Source organism: Dreissena polymorpha, chromosome 9 (genome assembly GCF_020536995.1).
Source record: "Dreissena polymorpha isolate Duluth1 chromosome 9, UMN_Dpol_1.0, whole genome shotgun sequence".
Lineage (NCBI taxonomy): Eukaryota > Metazoa > Mollusca > Bivalvia > Myida > Dreissenidae > Dreissena > Dreissena polymorpha.
Window position 1 is genome coordinate 84244147 of NC_068363.1, and position 16197 is coordinate 84260343.

A 16197-nucleotide genomic window follows, 5' to 3' on the forward strand; every position below is an offset into this window, starting at 1 on the left:
TAACCTTTTACCTAGTGACCCGAAAATGGGTAAGGCGTGTAGAACTCATCAAGGTGCAGCTACATATAAAGTTTTAAAGTTGTAGGTGGAAGCACTTTGATTTTAGAGCCAATGTTAAGGTTTTAGCACAATGCAGACGGCAGACGCCGGACAGCGAGCTGGCTATGACAATACCTCAGATTTTCTCCGAAAAAAGCCAAGCTAAAAATCAGAATCTTAACTCGCACATTAGACACAATAAACACTATTAAGTAATAAACAAGACACATACATTTGAATATTTACTTTGGCATCTAAAGTGATTACAAGGTTTTGCTAAGATTTCACTAGGTCTTTGGATATATGTGACCCAGATTAAAACTAGGCCTAGATATTTTTAACATAAATATTCTAAAAACTTTCATCACAACTGACTCATTGATGTTGCCTCTTAAAAAGTAGTTTTTTTCAAATATTTGGCCTGGTCAACTAGATTAAGTATGCATGTGACCCCAATTCCAATTCAGCCTAGATATTGTGAAGATACACATTCTGACAAAGTTTCAATAAGATTGAATTATGAATGAGTCTTTTGTTGTGGTAAAGTTTTTTTTAATGAGTGGACCTTGTGCCCTAGCTGTGGACCTTGTGCCCTAGCTGTGGACCTTGTGCCCTAGCTTTGGACCTTGTACCCTAGCTTTGGACCTTGTGCCCTAGCTTTGGACCTTGTGCCCTAGCTTTTACAAGCATGTGACCAACATTCAAACTTGGCCTAGATATGGTCAAGATAAACATTCTGACAAAGTTACATCAAGACAGAGTCACAAATGTTGCATCTAAGAAACAATGTTGTTGTTTTTAATTTGTCCTCGTGGCCTTGTTATTAATTAAGCCCAGATTAAGAAAAAATATTCTGATCAAATTTAATTAAGATCAGATCAAAAACGTTACCTCTAGAGACATTACAAACTTAAAGTTGACAACGCTTTACCTACACCAGATACACTATGGCTCACTATGAGCACTTTGTGCTCAATTTGGCAAAAATCAATGTAATTTAACAAAGATGTAAGTAAAAAAGTACTTGTATTTAGCACATGAAGCTTATGATACATTACAATGTCATACAGAATATTTTATGACTATTTATTGAAAACATCTTACATCAGTAGTGATAGGTAACATGTTATATTAAACGTCTTACATCAGTAGTGATAGGTAACATGTTATATTAAACGTCTTACATCAGTAGTGATAGGTAACATGTTATATAAACATCTTACATCAGTAGTGATAGGTAACACGTCTTACATCAGTAGTGATAGGTAACATGTTATATTACATCAGTAGTGATAGGTAACATGTTATATTACATCAGTAGTGATAGGTAACATGTTATATTACATCAGTAGTGATAGGTAACATGTTATATTAAACCGACATCAAAAACTTGTTTCATTCAGCAATCTACTTTCATGAATGGTCAAAGTCAACTTTTTCCACAAATGATATAGGGAAATTTGTTTCACAAGAGGTCGTTGAAAACTTGTTCCATGAGTGGTCATCTAAAACTTGTTTTATGTGAGGTCACTTTAAACTGAATGATCATAGAAAAACATGTTTCATGAGTGCTCATAGAATCCTTGCTACTGGAGCAGTAATTGAAAACTTCTTTCCATGTATTAATTACGATCACCATGTACGCTTTAATGTGTATCTAGACATGGCTCTTTTATTTGTGCTTGCCATAATGCATATGAAGATATTTAACACAAGAATAACACATCATAATTTATTGCCTTCGTGTGTATCAATAACGATGTAACAAACAGATTTGACAAAGCAAATAATGTAAACATTATGCATAATTTATACAAGAGAATTGTGTCCTGAATAAACAAAGATAATTTCACACAATACTAACTTCCTCCATTATCAGAGGTGTGATTTTATGTGGAATACTTCAGCTCCTTCATTTAGTCCACTATAACTCAACTGTAAAATACAACAACATGCAGGAAATGTATGAACAAGTTGAATTACACAGAAGGAAAGAGCCATAATTACACACCAGCTTATTGAAATAATTTAAACACAGTGACTGCTGAAAGTAAAGAATCACGCCCCAGTATATGTTTATAATTAAAAACAAGAGGGCCATGGTGGCCCTGAATCGCTCACCTGACTAACCAAATACAATCCCAACCCAGATTTCATCAAGATAAACATTCTGACCAAATTTCATAAAGATTAGATGAAAACAGTGACCTCTATTGTCTACACAAGGTTTTTCTATTATTTGACCTAGTGACCTAGTTTTTGACCCCAGGTGACCCAAAAACAATCCCAACCCAGATTTCATCAAGATAAACATTCTGATATAATTTTATAAAGATAAAATGAAAACTGTTACCTCTATTGTCTACACAAGGTTTTTCTATTATTTGACCTTGTGACCTAGTTTTTTACCTAGTGACCTGGTTTTTGACCCCAGATGACCCAAATTTAATCCCAACCCAGATTTCATCAAGATAAACATTCTGACCAAATTTCATAAAGATTGGGTGAAAACTGTGACCTCTACTGTCTACACAAACAAATTGTTGACGGTTTTTCTATTATTTGACCTAGTGACCTAGTTTTTGACCTCAGATGACCCAAAAACAATCCCAACCCAGGTTTCATCAAGATAAACATTCTGACCAAATTTCATAAAGATTGGATGAAAACTGCGACCTCTACTGTCTACACAAGGTTTTTCTACTATTTGACCTAGTTTTTGACCTAGTGACCTAGTTTTTGACCCCCTGATGACCAAAATACAATCCCAACTCATATTTTATCAAGATAAACATTCTGACCAAATTTCATAAAGATTGGATGAAAACTGTGACCTCTACTGTCTACATAATGTTTTTCTACTATTTGACCTAGTGTTTGACCTATTGACCTTGTTTTTGACCCCAGATGACCCAAATACAATCCCAACCCAGATTTTATCAAGATAAACATTCTGACCAAATTTCATAAAGATTGGATGAAAACTGCGACCTCTATTGTCTACACAAAGTTCTTCTATTATTTGACCTATTATGTTACCTAGTTTTTGACCTAGTGACCTAGTTTTTGACCCCAGATGACCCAAATACAATCCCAACCCAGATTTTGTCAAGATAAACATTCTGACCAAATTTCATAAAGATTGGATGAAAACTGTGACCTCTACTGTCTACACAAACAAATTGTTGACGAACACACGCACGCACGCACACACGCACATACCGACAACGGACATCACACGGTCACATAAGCTCACCATGTCACTTCATGACAGGTGAGCTAAAAACAGAACACCCACACCAAAAGCCGGAATATCATCATCATGTTTGTCTGTTTCTTAGACTAGGTGAATGTGTATATTTCCCAGATCAGATGAGCATGTCTATTTCCCAGCTCAGGTAAGCATAGCTGTTTCCCATAGATCATGTGAGTGTGTCTATTTCCCAGATGAGATGATCATGTCTATTTCCCAGATCAGGTGAGCATGTGTTTTCTTCATAGATCAATTGAGCTTGTCTATTTCCCAGATCAGGTGAGCATGTATATTGCTCAGATCAGGTAAGCATAGCTTTATCCCAAGTCAGGTAAGCGTGTCTATTTTCCAGATCATGTGAGCCTGTCTATTTCCCAGATCAGGTGAGCGTGTCTATTTCCCAGATCAGGTGACCATGTCTATTTCCCAGAGATCAATTGAGCTTGTCATTTTCACAGATCATGTTAGCTTGTCTATTTCCAAGATCAGGTGAGCATGTCTATTTCCCGGAGGGTGACAAGATCACTTGTCTTGTTGCTGACCATGCAGTGTAGGGGTCCGACACTCTTGTTGAGGACACTTGACAACTCATAGCCTTCCTCATCCCCCTCCTCGGCTGGTAGCAGCTTCTCTATGGTCCTCTGCAGTAACTAGACAGACAGAGAGGACAAACAGCTTGGTGCTATCTATAGAGAGTATTTGTTGAAGTTTTGAACTATTTATTTAGCTAATTGAAAGCCTTAGGCTTACTGAAACACTTTCTTGTCCCTTTCCTTAGCAGAACCAGTTCTTGGTGTCTCTTGGGGATATTTGTTTTTAGGGATAATCCATTTTTAATTCACAAGTAATCAGACATATAAATATTTTCACAAGTGGACAGACAATAGATAATTTACCGACACCAACAAGTTTCCTCTTTATTTTCTGCCTTTCTGCCATTTAAATAGTATATTTCACATATTTTTAACCGTTTTAAATGATTAATTACCAGTTTTAATTTAAAAAACAACAACATAAAATTAACTGCATGGTACATCCAAGATTTAATGACATATTTAGGTATTCAGGGACTTGTCTTAATCCTTAAAAGTTCTCAGCAATATCGAATGCTTTATTTCCATTGTCAGTTAGGGACTTACTAGTATATTGTTCTCTATTTCAAACAAATTACAAAATGAAAAGATATATGACACTGATAATTAAACATAAACATGAACATGTTTTGTTACATAAATAAATCAATGAAATGTTTAAAATTCACACCAACATTGATTTAATTTTTTTCTGTGGTTTATGCATTTGATATTATAATAATGATTACTAACTACCGTTACCTTAATGCTATACATTGTAAAGCAAATGTTTGTAAAACAAAATAATAGTATTTAGAATCAAAATTCTTTTACTTGAACACATTTTTTGTGTGGAACATTATTTATCATCAAGTGGACATGTGCACTGAAAGTATGCACTGTTTATGACAACATAATACAATCCACACAACACTAGCATCAAGCCCTCAATCTCTGGTGTTTCTAACAACTGACACTTACATCTATCTTTGCTTTACACTTTGAGACGTCACACACAACCATCACCTCCATCTTCATCCTAGTCACCCCTTCAGTCATGGTCTTTGTGCAAGAAGAACACACAAATCCACTGAAACATGGACTATGCACAACAGTTATCACTTACACATACTTGAACCCCTAGGTACATCAGTACTGTAGTAAGAACAAGAGCTGTCTCCATAGGATGACAAATGCCCCCCAAAAAACACTTTGATAGAAGTTATGAGCATTTTTCGAAACCTAAACGCAGATTTCAAACCTAAACGCGGACCCTAAGTTCAAGGTCAAAGGGTCAAAATATTTGTGAGTATGGAAAGGCCTTGTCCATATACACATGCATATCAAATATGAAGGTTACATCTGAAGCGACATAGAAGATATGAGCATTTTTCAAAACCTAAAGAAAAAGTGTGACAGAAACACAGACGGACATACATACGGACGGACAGACGGACAGTGCGATCACTATATGCCCTCCTTCGGAAGCCTAAAAAGGACTTTAACTCATGATTTTAAGTATTAAGTACTGGACTATTGGTGCTTTTAATATGAATATGAGTTGCATATCAATTCTACTGAGTTAGTTAATTCACTTTCATGATACATTTTAAAGAAAAAGTAATGCAAGGTACTTTTTTCAACTCCATGCTAATACATACTGCTAAAAACCCCAAAAGTGAAACAAAGCTAAATAAAATAATGGAGACCCATACCTGTTGTTCGAGTCAGTTTTCAGCTGATCACCTCCGCAGTGGACACACGCCTCCCAACTGTACGCAGAATCCTCATCCACCTCACTGATAACACCTGCAATGGTAAGTTACTGATAACACCTGCAATTATAAGTTACGATGACACCTGCAATCATAATTTACTAATGACACCTGCAATTGTAAGTTACTGATAATATCTGCAATTATAAGTTACGATGACACCTGAAATGACAAGTTGCTGGTGATAATTGCAATGATAACTTACTGATAACACCTGCAATAATAAATTACTTAACACCTCAAATGGTAAGTTACAGATAACAACCTCAATGGTAAGTTACTGATAACACCTGCAGTAATAAGTTTCTTACAACAACTGCAATGGTGAGTTACTGATAACAACTCCAATGGTAAGATACTGATAACACCTCAAATTATAAGTTACTGATAACACCCTCAATGGTAAGTTACTGATAACACCTGCAATGATAAGTTCCTGATAACAATCCCCATAGTAAGTTACTGATAACTACCCCAATAGCAAGTTACTGATAACACCTGCAATTATCAGTTACGATGACACCTGAAATGATAAGTTGCTGATGACAACTGCAAGGATAAATTACTGCTAACACCTACAATTATAAATTACTGATGACATCTGCAATAGTAAGTTATTGATGACAACTGCAATGATATGTAACTGATGATACCAGCAATGAAAAGTTACTGATGACACCTGCAATGTCAAGTTACTGATTTCACCTGATTAATAAGTAACTGATAACACCTGCAATGTCAAGTTACTGAATTACCTGTAATTATACGTTTTGATGACACCTGCAATTTTAAGTTAATGATAAAAACTGCAAGGATAAGTTATTGATGACATCAACAACTATAAGTTACTGATGACAACTGCAAGGGTAAGTTACTGATAACACCTGCAATAAACATTTACTATGGCAATGAGAAGTAACTGATGACTCCTGCTTTGAGAAGTTACTGATGACAACTGTGATGGTTAGTTACAGATGACTCTTGCAATGATGATTTACTGATGACATATGCAATTTTAAGTTACTGATGACCTCTGTAATGATAAGTTAGTGATAACACTTGCAATGAAAATTTACTGATGTTTACTGCAATTATAAGTTACAGATGACACAACTGCAATGGTAAGTTACTGCTGACACACCTACAATGATATGTTACTGATGACACAACTGCAATGACATGTTACTGATGGCACCTGCAATAATATGTTACTGATGGCACCTGCAATGATATGTTATTGATGGCACCTGCAATGATATGCTATTGATGGCACTTGCAATAAGATGCTACTGATGGCACCAGTAATGAGATTTTACTGATGTCAGCTGCTTTGATAGGTTACTGATGACGACTGCAATGTTACGTTACTGATGACACCTGCAATGATAACGTACTGATTACAAATGCAATGACACGTTGCTGATATCAGCTGCAATGATAGGTAACTGATGACTAATACAATGTTAAGTTACTGATAACACCTGCTTTGATAAGTTTCTGATGTCACCTGCAATGATAAGTTACCGCTGATACCTGCAATGTTAAGTTACTGATGGAACCTGCAATGAGATGTTACTGATGGCACCTTTTATGAGATGTAACTGATGGCCTCTTCCATGAGATGATTCTGATGTCACCTGCAATGATAAGTTACCGCTGACACCTGCAATTTTAAGTTACTGATGGAACCTGCAATGAGATGTTACTGATGGCACCTGCAATGAGATGTTACTGATGGCATCTGCAATGATATGTTACTGATAGCACCTGCAATTAAATGTTACTGATGGCACCTGCAATTATATGTTACTGATGGCAACTGCAATGATATGTTACTGATGACAACTGTAATGAGATGTTACTGATGGCACATGAAATGAGATGTTAATGATGGCACCTGCCATGAGAAGTTTCTGATGATAACTACAGGGATAAATTACTGTTATCACCTGCCAAGATGAGTTGCTGATGACACCTGTAATGATAAGTTACTGATGGCACCTGCAATGAGATGTAACTGATGACACATGTAATAAGATCTTACTGATGGCATCTGCAATGATATATTACTGATAGCACCTTCAATGCTAAAATTAACTGATAAAACAAAATAATTTACTTATAATCCTGCCATGAGAAGTTTCTGATAACTACAGGGATAAATTATTGTTATCACCTGCAATGATGTTACTGATCACAACTGTAATAACAAGAGATTGCCAAGCAATATGGTCCCCTACCGATGAAACTGCATATTGCCATCTATCCATGTTTCAAGTTTAATGAAAAAAAAAAAAGAACTTTGAAGTTATTGCAGGATCCAGAAAAGTGTGACGGACTGACAGACAGACTGACAAACAGACAGAGCGCAAACCAAAAGTCCCCTCCGGTGAAACCGGTAGGGGACAATACGTTACTGATCATACCTGCAATGATAAGTTACTGATGACACCTGCAATGATAAGGTACTAATGACACCTGAAATCCTAAGATACTGATCATACCTGCATTTAAAAGTTACTGATTATGCATGCAATGATAAATTACTGATGACACCTACAATAGTAAGTTACTGAAGAAACCTGCAATGATAAGTAACTGATGATACCTGAAAACAAGAGGGCCTGAAAGGCCCAAAGTCGCTCACCTGAGATAACAAGATATTATGGGGACAAATCTTCTGACCAAGTTTCATGAAGATCGGAAAATAAATGTGGCCTCTAGAGTGTTAACAATGTTTTACTATAGCCATATAAGGGAAAATACCCCGCCCCCTGGCAACCATGTTTTTCAACCAACCTGCATCACTTTTGAACTTGTGCAAGATATTATCGGGATGAATCTTCTGACTAAGTTTCATGAAGATTGGACAGTAAATGTGGCCTCTAGAGTGTTAACAAGATTTTACTATAGTCATATAAGGAAAATTGCCCCGCCCCTTGGACGCCATGTTTTTCAAGCAAACACATTATTTTCAAAGCGATCCAAGATATCATTGAGACCAATCTTCTGACCAAATTTCATGAAGACTGAACAATAAATGTGGCCTCTAGAGTGTTAACAAGGTTTTACTATAGCCATATAAGGAAAAATACCCCTCCCCCTGGTGGCCATGTTTTTTTATAGCAACCAAAACCATTTTCGAACTCATCCAAGATATCATAGGGACAAATCTTCTGACTAAGTTTCATGATGATCACAAAAATAAATAAATATTACCTAAAGAGTGTTAACAAGGTTTTACTACAGCCATATAAGGAAAAATGCCCCGCCCCCGTGGTGGCCATGTTTTTCAACCAACCGGCATCATTTTTGAACTCGTCCAAGATATTATTGGGATGAATCTTCTGACCTAGTTTCATTAAGATCGGACTATAAATGTGGCCTCTAGAGTGTTCACAAGATTTTACTATAGCCATATATAGCCATATAAGGAAAAATGCCCCGCCCCTAGGCAGCCATGTTTTTCAATCAAACTTAACCATTTTCGAACTCATCTGAAATATCAATAAGACAAATCTTCTGACCAAATTTCATGAAGATTGGACAATAAATGTGGACTCTAGAGCGTTAACAAGGTTTTACTATAGCCATAAAAGGAAAAATGCCCTGCCACTTGGCGGCCATGTTTTTTAACCAACCAGCATCATTTTCGAACTCATCCAAGATATTATTGGGACAAATCTTCTGAGCAAGTTTCATGAAGATCGGAAAATAAATGTGGCCTCTAGAGTGTTAACAAGGTTTTAATATAGCTATATAAGGAAAAATGCCCAGCCCCCTGACGGCCATATTTTTGAACCAACCAGCATCCTTTTCGAACTTAACCAAGATTTTATTGGGATGAATCTTCTGACCAAGTTTCATGAAGATCAGACAATAAATGTGGCCTCTAGAGTGTTAACAATATTTTACTATAGCCATATGAGGAAAAATGCCCGCCCCTTGGTAGCCATTTTTTTCAAGCAAACGTAATTATTTTCGAACTCATCCAAGATATCATTGAGACCAATCTTCTGACCAAATTTCATGAAGATTGGACAATAAATGTGCCCTCTAGAGAGTTAACAAGGCAAATGTTGACGCCGCACAAGGCACAACGGACGACGGACAAATGGCGATCACAAAAGCTCACCATGAGCATGTTGTGCTCAGGTGAGCTAAAAATATAGACATAATTATGTAACTGATTATATCTTGGCAAAGATACCATTTTATTTTGGCAAACATGACAGGATTCAAACTTGACCGTGACATGTTCCATATTAACATTCTGACCAAGTTTTATCAAGATTGAGTCATAAAAATGGCCTCTAGAGTGGTAAAAAAGGTATTTTCTAAGATTTGCAATGTTGACCTAGTTTTTTCAGAAATGTGACTCTGACTCAAACTCAGCCTAGATTTTGTCAAGATCAACCTTTTGACAATGTTTAATCACGATACGACATTGGGTGATCAAAATATTTTGAGCACTTAGTGCTCAAGTGAGCTAAAAAAAAAGAAGAAAAAAAATCACAAATGTCAATAACTCACTTCAATAACACACTAAAACAGGAGAGTAAGAGTTATTGTTGTGCTCTGCACAGTCCCTCAACCAGATATACCTACCAATGAAGTTTTAAATGGATACCTCTTTAAGTTTTCGATGCATGTTCCGGAAAAAATCCCATTTTTTATCTTTTCATTTTACTTGATTGTGGTAATGTACATGCATATCGAGATACATAATTGCTTTGCAATTGACTAAGAAAATTACAACAGATTAATATTCTCTTTTCTTTCATTTTTTTTGCAGACCTATCCACATTATTAATCAAAATTTGTGCGAAACAGTTAATAAAATATCGCTTTACGCAGACAATACGAATAACGGACCAGACAACCAACAGACAGCGTGATTCCAATATTGCCCTCAAAATGGAGGTACAATTATTAACCTTCAATTTGACAGAGATCGTTGACCACAAGGTCGTGGCTGAGTGGTTTCAAAGGCACCTGCATGGCCCGCAGTTTGGCCACCAGCTGTCTGCGTGGGCGGTCAGAGACAACACTGGTAGGCGTGAGCAGTTTCAACAGAGTGTAGCTGTCGATTTGTGGACCACCTGGAATGATCAGAAATAAAATGAACCTCGTTTTGGGGAAACTGACCAGTTTTCCCATTGTGGACTAGAATGAAATCGGCTTGGAAATCAGTGGAAGGCGAGATGAATCACCCTTCAATAGACCAGTAATTCACAGTACAGGCAGAAATATCAATGGACAAACACGACACAAATAAGACAGTAATGTCTGTTCCCACTACGCACCTTGTGACACCAGTACATCCCTGAGCAAGATGGCGGTCTTTCCCTTTGCCATGGTTACCTCGTCAGGAAGGCTGATCTCCCTACTGAGGGGCACTGTGACATAGGGGCAGGACTTCTGTATGCAGGGGTCCGTGATGTAGACCAGGCATGGCTGGGTAGCATCGCTCTGAGAGAAGCAACAGCATTCACAGACATTTTCATTGAAGTGATATGTGCAATATTTGGTGGTGTTGAAGCAAGTGAATAAATGGCTGCAGATGCCATATCATTATTGGTTTTAGTATAGACATCCATATTGCCAAGGCTGGAAAAAAAGCTGGTAATCAGTTCTGAAAATTTGTCGTTTTCAAGAAGTTGAAGGGATATTTACAGAAATCTGAAGTTGAATCTTGGAAAACAAAAACTTGGTTGTACAAAAGGATAAAAAACTAAAGTTCATTTGATTTACTTTCATTTATAAATGTGACCTGAGCTTCAAAAACAAGCTGAATGGATGAAAAATCTTATGTTCTGTATTATTTTCCAATTGGTACCTGTACTATCATAAGAAATAAAAGACTGCATTTAGTAGATTTCATACTTGTTATCAAGACTGCAGCATTTATATGCACCTTGAATCTACAGAGTAATTAATTGGATAAAATAAGGCAGCTACTTTAATCTTGTTTTTTCCGCATTTTTTTCCGTAATGACGTAACCAATATAGGAGTCATTTTGCTAACCAGGTCACATATGTTAGAAAAATCAGTGTGAATTATTAACCATACATTTTACCAACCAGTGAGACGGACCTGTTTATGTATGTAAATGAGGCGTGCAATGACACTGCATCTGACAGGGTCAACCTGATTGATGAGAAGAGTATCCAGGGGCACATCACTCTGCTGGCTGGCTGGTATAATGGAGGATTGTAGGACATGAATACTGGGTGGGCCATCGGGACCTGCAGACATGATATAGCAGAAGTCCTGCTTGCCATTGGATACCTGTAACACAAGACATGGATACCTGTAACACAAGACATGGATACCAGTAACACAAGACATGGATACCTGTAACACAAGACATGGATACCTGCAACACAAGACAGATACCTGCAACACAAGACATAGATACCTGCAACCCTATTCATGGATACCTGTAACACAAGACATGGATACCTGTAACACAAGACATGGATACCTGTAACACAGGACATCGAAACTTGTTACACAAGACACGGATACCTGTAACACAACACATAGATACCTGGAACACAATACATGGATACCTGTAACACAAGACATGGATACCTGTAACACAAGACATGGATACCTGTAACACAGGACATGGAAACTTGCAACACAAGACATGGATACCTGTAACACAGAACATGGAAACTTGTAACACAAGACATGGATACTTGTAACACAAGACATGGATACATGTGATACAAGACATGGATACTTGTAACACATGACATGGAGACCTGTAACACAAGACATGGATATTTGTAACACAAGACATGGACACCTGTAACAAATGACAAATAACATGGAAACTTTGTCCTTTACACTTAATAAAAAGAGAACTTAAAATCATAAAAAGCAATGCGTTTTGTACAATATATATTTTTTAATTGTCCTCTACACATAAAAGTGACGAAATTACATTATTAACATTTAATTGACTAATTTAAAAGCATCAAAAATATAAATTACAAACAAAACATTAAACATTATATGAAATCAAGGCACGAGTCTCATTTCATGACAGTAATTATACCCTTATTTGATGCAATAAATAAAGTGCATTTTAATTATAGCTTTTCCACAACATGACTAATACCACTACCACTGCATAGTCAGATATGTTCAAGGGAAAATAACTAAGATATGTGTAGATCACTTCAGAAAAGAGTCTTGCACATCTATATTTCATGGTGATGACATATTTAAAGTTTCAATATAATCACATGAGAAATGTGGAAGTAGTTAGCATCCCAAATTATTAACATTTTATGTGGACAAAATGAGAGAGTGACACCAAAAAGGACACAGGGCAATCATGGCGTCATGGATATGGAGTGCACCAAAGACCAGGAGGTCATGGGTTTGATACCCATTGTTGGAGCATTCTTTAGATCTCCCCCCATAGACATAAAGTACTGGTTCTACCCAGAAAACGGACTCAATAGTATTTCAATAAGCCTTAGACTTTGAATGAAATCAATACATGTAGTCTTAAACTAAACTACAAGGGTGACTACTTGATGTGGCTGTTCCTGGGAGAATGAGCTGTCCTGACTCGGGTCTGAGACCTTCCCTGACCACACCTGGTCTACCATCGAGAACAGGGCTTCATCCCTGTAACAGAAACGCAGGAGTAACACAAACGGTTCAGTGATGTTAAATACAATCATAAGGAGAGTTTGTCACAACAGTGAACACCCGTCAACAAGTCATGTCTAAGTTCAACAAGGGGCAAAACTTGTGTAGTCTTTAACGAAGGATGATACAAATCACACATGCTAAACTTTAGTTATAAGTTACAAACCCTGTGAGTTTGATTTTGTATAGTGTAGCAAAATGCCTTCATGAGTTTTTCTTCATACAGACTAACATCCATGGTGATAACAGTATATCTCTCTTTACTTTGTTGTCAGGGTGAATAATTATTAACCAGGTAATTGTATAGCAAGTTCTAATAACATAAACAGAAGACTTAAACAGCTAAAAGTCCTTTTTCGTATATACTTTGAAAAAAATCCTACAAAAGTGCAATACTCAATATTCAACACGTTCTCTAAAAACAATCAAATTACAGAGCAATCAAAATAGGTTGAGTAAAAACCTGTCGCGTGTAACCCTGTCGGTAACAGAGAGCCCTTCAAAGCGCAGGGTGCGTCCCTCGCATCCGTCAAGCCCCAGGATGGGGGTGTACATCCCAAGGGGTAGCCTGACCACACCCACATGGCCCTCATTGTCCTCCACTACCAGTATGTAGCTGAAGTTTATACTGAGTGTCACTGTATTAAATATCTTAAATTTCTTTGAACTTTCCTGGGAAAAACAAGTACATAGTTTCTGTGGACAGATGTTGAGAACAAGGGAATCTCAGTGGCAGATACTATATCCAATAATCCTTTATGATACGGATAAATTTTACAGGGAACCATAATTTTTTTACATACCGATATTGAACAAGTGGGCCAGGATGGCCCTAGTTTGCTCACCTAAGTGGAGTCGGTTCATTCAATCTTTACCAAAATTAATGTCAAACTTGACCTAGATATTGTCGAGACAAACATCCTGGTCAAGTTTCATCATTATTGAACCAAAACTCTGGCGTATGGAGTGTTATTGTTTTTGTAAGATTTGACCTAGTTACCTATATTTTGAGTTGATCCCCCCCCCCTTACCAAACATCAAACTCAATTGCTTACAAAAATAAATATCATGACCAAGATTCATAAAATCTGAAAAACAAGAGGGCCATGATGGCCCTGAATCGCTCACCTGACTAACCAAATACAATCCCAACCCAGATTACATCAAGATAAACATTCTGACCAAATTTCATAAAGATTGGATGAAAACTGTGACCTCTATTGTCTACACAAGGTTTTTCTATTATTTGACCTAGTGACCTAGTTTTTGACCCAAGATGACCCAAATACAATCCCAACCCAGATTTCATCAAGATAAACATTCTGATCAAATTTTATAAAGATTGGATGAAAACTGTGACCTCTATTGTCTATACAAGGTTTTTCGATTATTTGACCTAGTTTTTGATGTAGTGACCTAGTTTTTGACCTAGTGACCTAGTTTTTGACCCCAAATGACCCAAATACAAGCCCAACCAAGATTTCAACAAGATAAACATTCTGACCAAATTTCATCAAGATTGGATGAAAACTGCGACCTCGATTGTCTACACAAGGTTTTTTTCTATTATTTGACCTAGTTTTTTACCTAGTTTTTGACCCCAGATGACCCAAATACAATCCCAACCCAGATTTTATCAGTATAAACATTCTGACCAAATTTCATAAATATTGAATGAAAACTGTGACCTCTACTGTCTACGCAAACAAATTGTTGACGAACACACGCACTCATGCACGCATGGACGCCGGACATCACACGGTCACATAAGTTCACCATGTCACTTCGTGACAGGTGAGCTAAAAATTGTGACCTCTAGAGTGTTTACAAGGATTTTGTATAATAAAATGAAAATTTGGACAATCGAAGGGCAATAATTATGGCATTAATTATGTGATTTTGCTCATTATCAAACTTGACCGAGATCTTTCAGCAACTTTGATAAAGAATGCTTAAGAAATGTGAATGCTAGAGTATTAACAAACCAAATGTGGACGGACGGACGGCGGACAAAGACCAACCCTAAAACCTCACTTGCTCAGCAATCAGTGAGCTAAAAAGTGTTTCACCGATCTGAGCAATTTTCCAACTTGTCAGAGAAATAAATAAAACCAATGTATTGACTGAGTTTCACAATGATTAGGCAAAAATGTGACTTCTATAGTGTTCGATCACAAGGTTTCTCTCTAGTCACATAAGGAAAACTGCCCCACCCCCTTGCGGCCATGTTTTTTTACCGATCGGGACAATTTGCGAACTCATCTGAGATATATATAAAACCAATCTTTTCACCAAGTTTAATGATGATTGGGCAAATAATGTGACTTCTAGAGTGTTCACAAGCTTTTTTTTACTATATAAATATAAGAAAACTGACCCCCCCCCCCAGCAGTCATGTTATTCAACTGACCGGAACCATTTTTGAACTCAACTCTCGTATCAAGGAAACAAATGTTCTGACCATATTTCATGAAAATTGGGCCAAAAATGTGTTCACATGTTTTCACTATATACATATAGAGAAAAATGCCCCGCCCACTGGCGGCCATGTTTTTTCACCAATCTGGACCATTTTCGAACTCGTCGAAAATATCAATAAAACCAATGTTTTGACCAACTTTCATGATGATTGGGCAAAAATTGTGACTTATAGAGTGTTTACAAGGTTTCTCTATGGCCAAATAAGGAAAACTGCCCCGCCCACTGGCGGCAATGTTTTTCAACGGACCGGAACCACTTTTGAACTCAACCAACATATCATTAAGGCAAACATTTTGACCAAATTTCATTAAAATTGGGCAAAAATGTGACTTCTAGAGTGTTCACATGTTTTCACTATATACATATAGAGAAAAATGCCCCATCCACTGGCAGCATTTTTTT

General features: G+C 36.9%; 4 protein-coding genes across 18 annotated transcripts in view; 1 reads left to right on the forward strand and 3 right to left on the reverse strand.

The window, feature by feature from the left end:
- LOC127845741 (DNA repair-scaffolding protein-like) overlaps window positions 1-16197 on the reverse strand; it is a 590230-nt gene that overhangs the window by 121434 nt on the left and 452599 nt on the right. Inside the window, exon 21 of one of the 13 annotated variants that reach the window (XR_008033355.1) lies at window positions 2716-2763. The exons of 11 other annotated variants lie outside the window; for them this stretch is intronic. The gene's annotated coding sequence lies outside the window, so the exon portion shown is untranslated. Of the gene's footprint in view, window positions 1-2715; window positions 2764-14723; window positions 14743-16197 lie in introns of those variants that run through there. One more of the 13 variants, XR_008033367.1, reaches the window with a different exon arrangement.
- Window positions 1-16197, forward strand: part of LOC127845750 (vesicle-associated membrane protein/synaptobrevin-binding protein-like) — a 257512-nt gene that overhangs the window by 109438 nt on the left and 131877 nt on the right. The gene's annotated exons all lie outside the window — the stretch shown is intronic.
- LOC127845752 (cilia- and flagella-associated protein 418-like) overlaps window positions 2956-16197 on the reverse strand; it is a 113868-nt gene continuing 100626 nt past the window's right edge. Inside the window, exon 8 of the mRNA XM_052376879.1 lies at window positions 2956-3030. The gene's annotated coding sequence lies outside the window, so the exon portion shown is untranslated. The remainder of the gene's footprint in view (window positions 3031-16197) is intronic.
- LOC127845742 (DNA repair-scaffolding protein-like) overlaps window positions 3258-16197 on the reverse strand; it is a 45582-nt gene continuing 32642 nt past the window's right edge. Inside the window, exons 12-19 of the mRNA XM_052376854.1 lie at window positions 13778-13930; window positions 13194-13290; window positions 11737-11931; window positions 10946-11111; window positions 10577-10741; window positions 5580-5673; window positions 4846-4954; window positions 3258-3942 (exon numbers count right to left, since the gene is read on the reverse strand). Coding sequence (XP_052232814.1) covers window positions 3778-3942; window positions 4846-4954; window positions 5580-5673; window positions 10577-10741; window positions 10946-11111; window positions 11737-11931; window positions 13194-13290; window positions 13778-13930 — 1144 coding nt within the window. The 3' untranslated portion in view covers window positions 3258-3777. The remainder of the gene's footprint in view (window positions 3943-4845; window positions 4955-5579; window positions 5674-10576; window positions 10742-10945; window positions 11112-11736; window positions 11932-13193; window positions 13291-13777; window positions 13931-16197) is intronic.